General features: G+C 43.2%; 1 protein-coding gene across 1 annotated transcript; it reads right to left on the bottom strand.

Moving 5' to 3' along the window:
• Positions 1–3,144: 3,144 nt before the first annotated feature.
• On the bottom strand, positions 3,145–4,381 carry LOC135673746 (zinc transporter 8-like). The gene is made up of 3 exons (XM_065183005.1): positions 3,763–4,381; positions 3,536–3,685; positions 3,145–3,450 (listed from the first exon to the last, which is right to left on the bottom strand). The coding sequence occupies exons 1-3, from the start codon at positions 4,342–4,344 to the stop codon at positions 3,145–3,147; spliced, it is 1,038 nt and encodes a 345-aa protein (XP_065039077.1). The 5' UTR covers positions 4,345–4,381.
• Positions 4,382–5,271: the final 890 nt, after the last annotated feature.

The raw sequence follows: 5,271 nt of genomic DNA, 5'->3' as shown, positions 1-5,271 counted from the left end.
TCATCAATGAAAGTCAACATATACCTAGCACCACCCTTAGACTGAACATGAGCTGGACCCCAAAGGTCTGAATGAATATAGTCAAGAGTACCTTTCGTTTTGTGAACTGCCGGAGAAGTGAAGCTGACTCTTTTCTGCTTTCCAAAAATGCAGTGTTCACAAAAATCAAGTGGCCCAGTACTCTGTCCGCAAAGTAGACCCCTTTTGCTCAATATGCTCAAATCTTTTTTCGCTCATATGATCCAAACGCATATGCCATAATTTGGTGATGTCAGAATCAGACAATGATGATGACGAAACTGCAACCGAACCTGTGACAGTAGTTCCCTACAGAATATACAAGCTACCAGACCTACAAGCTTTCATAACAATAAGAGCACTTCTAGAAACTTTCATAACTCTACCTTCAGCTGTGTATTTACACCCAAGGGCCTCTAGGGTGCCTAAAGAGATGAGATTCTTTTTTAAATCAGGAACATGTCTAACATTAGTGAGCGTCCTTACAATACCATCATGCATTTTAATTCGGATTGTTCCTCTACCAACAACATCACATGTGGCATTATTGCCCATCAAAACAATTCCATCATTACAAGATTCATATGTGGAAAACAAATCCCTATTGGGACACATGTGATAAGAACAACCTGAATCTAAAATCCATTCATTTTTAGATATCGTCCTGTCATCAATAGCAGAAAAAATATTTCCAACAATCTCATCAGTTGCTACACTAACTTCAGCGGATTCAGTAGTTTTTTCAACAAATATTTCCTTTTGGTTTAATTTATTTTTCAATTTAAAGCAATCAGATTTAATGTGCCTCATTTTATGACAATGTCTGCATTCCAAATTTCTATGTCTGGATTTAGATCTAGATTTAGATCTACTACTGTCAAATTCTCTTTTATCCATTCTCCCCATAACAATCAGACCCTCAGCCTGATTCGCCTGATTCTCTCTACTTTCCCCAGTGATATTCTTGTCTATCTGCTCATTAGACAAGAACACAAAAGTAACAAAGCCTTAAAATTTGGTTTCGTTTTCTTTTATCTTTTTTTTTATTTAATTTATAGTAGAATATGCCCATACTCTTTTTGTCTTCCTCTATTGATTCCTTTGATAGATCTCGGGACCTATACCTATATATATATAAATTCTAAGAAAGCCAGGAATTAGAAGAGTTGGTCTTCAATTATTTTGAATTGATCGAAATCCACACAAGTAAATGTAGCCAAAAAAATAATAGAATTGGACTGTTACAGCGGGGGGGGGGGGAAAGAAACGTCTCTACTCGGCCACAAAGTTTATTTTGTACACTGCGGGGGGCTCCATTTTTCTCTTAATAGGAGTTCTAGGTATGGGTTTATATGGCCCTAATGAACCCTTACAAATGCCTTAGGAAGATGTTCCTAGATTTAGATCTACTACTGTCAAATTCTCTTTTATCCATTCTCCCCCTAACAACCAGACCCTCAGCCTGATTCTCTCTACTTTCCCCAGTGATATTCTTGTCTATCTGCTCATTAGATTTCAGTGCAGAATTAATTTCTTGATACGAAACTGTTTCTTTTCCATAAATCAAAGTATCACGAAAATGCTTAAAAGATTGGGGAAGAGAACACAAAAGTAACAAAGCCTTATCCTCATCTACGGAAGAAAGAGCAAATTACTACTATAAAAGAGGGACACTTACAAATGCCTTAGGAAGATGTTCCTAGGCCATAAAACACCTTCAGCTTACTAAATAAGAAAAACCCAAACCGTAAGCAGGTTTTCTTGTAGTGCCTCTTGTGCTGCCTGTGGTACATCTGACTTTAAAGCTCAGGTCCTTATTTATAGTTCCAAGACGAGACAACAAGTCTAATTTTCCCGATGTGGGACTATGGGACTTGCCAAACTAACAAAAGATAATATGAAATTATTTCCCTAAAATTTCATGCTACCCTAGTGTTCCCAAGCAAAGTCACTTGTTTTAGTCGTAATAAAAATATCCTTAATAAGTAATTCTTGTAATTTATCCGGTCATGCTAAATTTAAAAGGAAAAAAGAAGTTCAACATGCTAACATTCATGTAACTAAACGAAACCACATTTTACAGAGCAATTGTGTTTAAGATTATAGAATAAGATGGCATATAATTAGAGGAGATAGTAGGAATGAAGTAGCAATGACATAATTACATAACATAGTAGGAATTTTGCAGTAGTTAATGGATTGTACCAAGGTTTTTAATTTCAAATAATACTGTATGTACCGGATAATACGTACTGATTCGTCAGCAGATCGATACGCGGACCGTCCACTACCATCGATTGGAGTTATTTCTGTCCCATTACCACCCGCTACCATATGGTATTAGCCGAGGGAGAAGAAGAGAACCTGGAGTTCCGATGCCGCTCTCCCTCCTCGTCTAGGTGACAAGGCCTCGGCGTCATCGACGACTTCTCCTTATCCGTGCAGCGAGAAAATTCCTCGATGATGTCACGGGGAGAAGAAACCGAGCATCGTCGAGGTGACATTTCTTCTCCCCACGTAGGCATAAGAAACCAGGCAACGATGTCGCCTCGTCACCCTTTTTTGGGCGAGGAGAAGGAAATGGTTTCTTCTCCCCACCTCTTCGGACGGGCAGAAATGAGGCGAGTTCGAGCAATCATGTTCCATGAGCCCTCCCAGCCAAACCCAGCTGCCGGTGCAACACGTCGCGGCGCCCGCGCGTGGCCACTGTGTGGTCGGTGGTGCGGCGTTTCGACCGGCTGCAGGCCTACAAGTAATTCGTAAAGAGCTGCCACGTGATCGACGACGACGTCGGTACCTTACGGGAGGTCCGTCGCGTATCGGGCCCGCCGGGGGTGACCAACTGCAAGCACGTCGAGATCCTCGACGAGCAGTGCCACGTGCTCAGATTCTTGGTGGTGCTCCAATCGATTGCGTCGGGAGTCTCTGTTCCCACTCTGAATTGGCTCTCTCCTATTCCTCTCAGGTGGCAAACATGGTGCACGTAATGCATGTGATCGATAATACGACAAAAGTCACACGTCCGTGCAGAGGCATGGGTGAAGTCATCGAGTTACGGAAACTAATATGTATTCTTGGTAATTAACTAAGCACAACCATTGGCAAACCAGAACTATTACATGACATTTAAGCCCACTTGGCAAGGAGAGCCATCAAGCCTGAGCCTGCGAGCAGAGAAACATTCAACGCAAACTGTAGCTTCGGTTTGCTCTGTACCCTCGGGTGCATGAAATCTGCAGCCAGCAGGTCAACCAATGCCATGTATATCAAGATCCCCGCGGCGACAGAGTCCAGAAGTCCTTGAACGATCAATGCAGTAGGGCTGTTCTCGTTGTACACGGATGATATCCCAGTGCCGATGGCGATCCCAACCGGAGTCGTGAGCGAAAAGAAGAGCCCCATTGTCACCATTGCCTTGAACTCGAACCTTGCCTGCAACGAGAAGGAACTCCAGAAGAGGAATATTTCCAATGAGGAAGAAGAAGAAGCAGCTATTCATGCAGCAAAATAAGCGTACCTGAACGATACAGCCTCCGAGACCCATGCCTTCGAAGAACTGATGGAAACTGAGAGCAACTACCAGCGGTCGTATGGTGGATGGAGACTCCGATGCCCCCAAAGAGATCCCGATGATCACAGAATGCACCACGATCCCGAGCTCCAAAACCTAGCTCGCGGTTCTCGTTAATTCGCGGTACATCGACAAGGTTTGTGAAGGCACAAGGTGAAGCATCGGTTCCTTACCTGAGAAACAACACGATGCCGGATGAGCTGGGCCGAAGAATCCTCCGGCTGCATCACAGCGGCACCATGGGTGTGACCGTGAGTTGCCTCCACATCGCCATTCGTGGCTTCGCTCAATGAAGTCGGCCGCAATCTGTCACCGTTTAATCGGCTGAAGTATCCGGTGGCGAGGGTGTCCACCATCAGCGTCCCGATAGCGCCGACCATCGCGCAGAACCCGGCGAACGGAAAGTCCTGCCAAGGACTCGCGGCCAGACATGAGGAGGTCAGGGTCTCGAACGCATCCGGCAATATGTGGATGAAGCCGGTGGCCAGAATGACTCCGGCGGCAAAAGCTTTGATGACGAAGAAGATGTCCTTCTCCGGACGAAGCGACTGTATCCACATGCCAAGCACGGGAACACCCACCCCGATGCCACCACAAACCAGGATGGAAACTATCGCTGCGATCTTGAGCGGAAGGGCCTTCTTCTTGTCGCGGCCTTCGTCGTCGGCGGAGCAGTCACCTTCGCCATCGCCATGAACAAGGAGAGGAACGAGTAGAAGAAGAACCAGAAAGAAGAACCGCCAAGCGCCTCTCATCTTCCAAACCAATCCTTCCCGATCGTGAGAGAGGAGGAGATGCCTTCACACAAAGAAGAAGGCGAGGTGAGGAAGGCTTCTGACAATTTACAGAGGTGGAAGGAGAGGGTTTCCTGAGATGAGCACACAAAGCCCGAATCATGGGCTTGACTTGGCATAATTAGAGGAGGAGAAGGATATGTAATCTTCCATGAAAGGAATTCGATCTTAAACTCCATCCAAAAATAAATTCCCTTCTCTCTTTAAATCAACAAAGTGTCGACATAATTCGTCATTTAATTTGTGGGAACAACAACTACTATTTCTTCTACTTGTATTGTTAGACTGAACATCTACCGATTGATCTCTACAATACCTTCAATGGGTTTGACATTCGTTAGAGAAACCTTAATCTCCGACTAAGTACGATTTGAACTCAGGTCGGTGAGACTTGAGCTACGTAGATCGAAGAAATAGTGTCATGCACAGATATGGTGGTAAAAATCAATGGAATGTTGAGAGTTTAACATCTGTGATAGATCCTCTACTTGTATGGGAACTAAAATCGTAGCATGACAAGTAGCTACAGACAGACAATGGTCGACGGTGCAATACTATACAAGTATTTCATGACGAGGTTTTAATTATCAATCAATTACAAGTATTATTATCTTTTTCATTGTTTTATATATTGATACAGGTGTCAAAGAATCAATCACTTATGTATTGAGGATCACTAGTAGACCTTAATGTTATGATCTTAATGGCATCGAGAAGAAGAGTGAATTAGTACGATAGTATTTTTAATCGATTTTAAACCTCGATTGAAAAATCAATATATTTCGAAAACTCGATTGATGTTCCTATTGAAGTGAATTCTTTAATGTGTTTTAAAGGTGAGTTGGAAATAAACTAAATGGCTAAATGAAAGGGATAAAAATTCTAAAT

The sequence above is a fragment of the Musa acuminata genome, chromosome BXJ1-5 (assembly GCF_036884655.1).
Source record: "Musa acuminata AAA Group cultivar baxijiao chromosome BXJ1-5, Cavendish_Baxijiao_AAA, whole genome shotgun sequence".
Classification (NCBI taxonomy): Eukaryota; Viridiplantae; Streptophyta; class Magnoliopsida; order Zingiberales; family Musaceae; genus Musa; species Musa acuminata.
Note: the sequence above shows the minus strand (reverse complement) of the source record. Positions and strands in the feature narration are given on the sequence as shown.

Coding starts and splice junctions, on each gene's coding strand:
- LOC135673746 (XM_065183005.1), bottom strand. CDS start 4,344: ATGAGAGGCGCTTGGCGGTTCTTCTTTCTGGTTCTTCTTCTACTCGTT. Junction 3,686..3,762: donor GGCATCGTGTTGTTTCTCAG/GTAAGGAACCGA, acceptor ACCGCGAGCTAG/GTTTTGGAGCTCGGGATCGT. Junction 3,451..3,535: donor TCGGAGGCTGTATCGTTCAG/GTACGCTTATTT, acceptor TTCTCGTTGCAG/GCAAGGTTCGAGTTCAAGGC.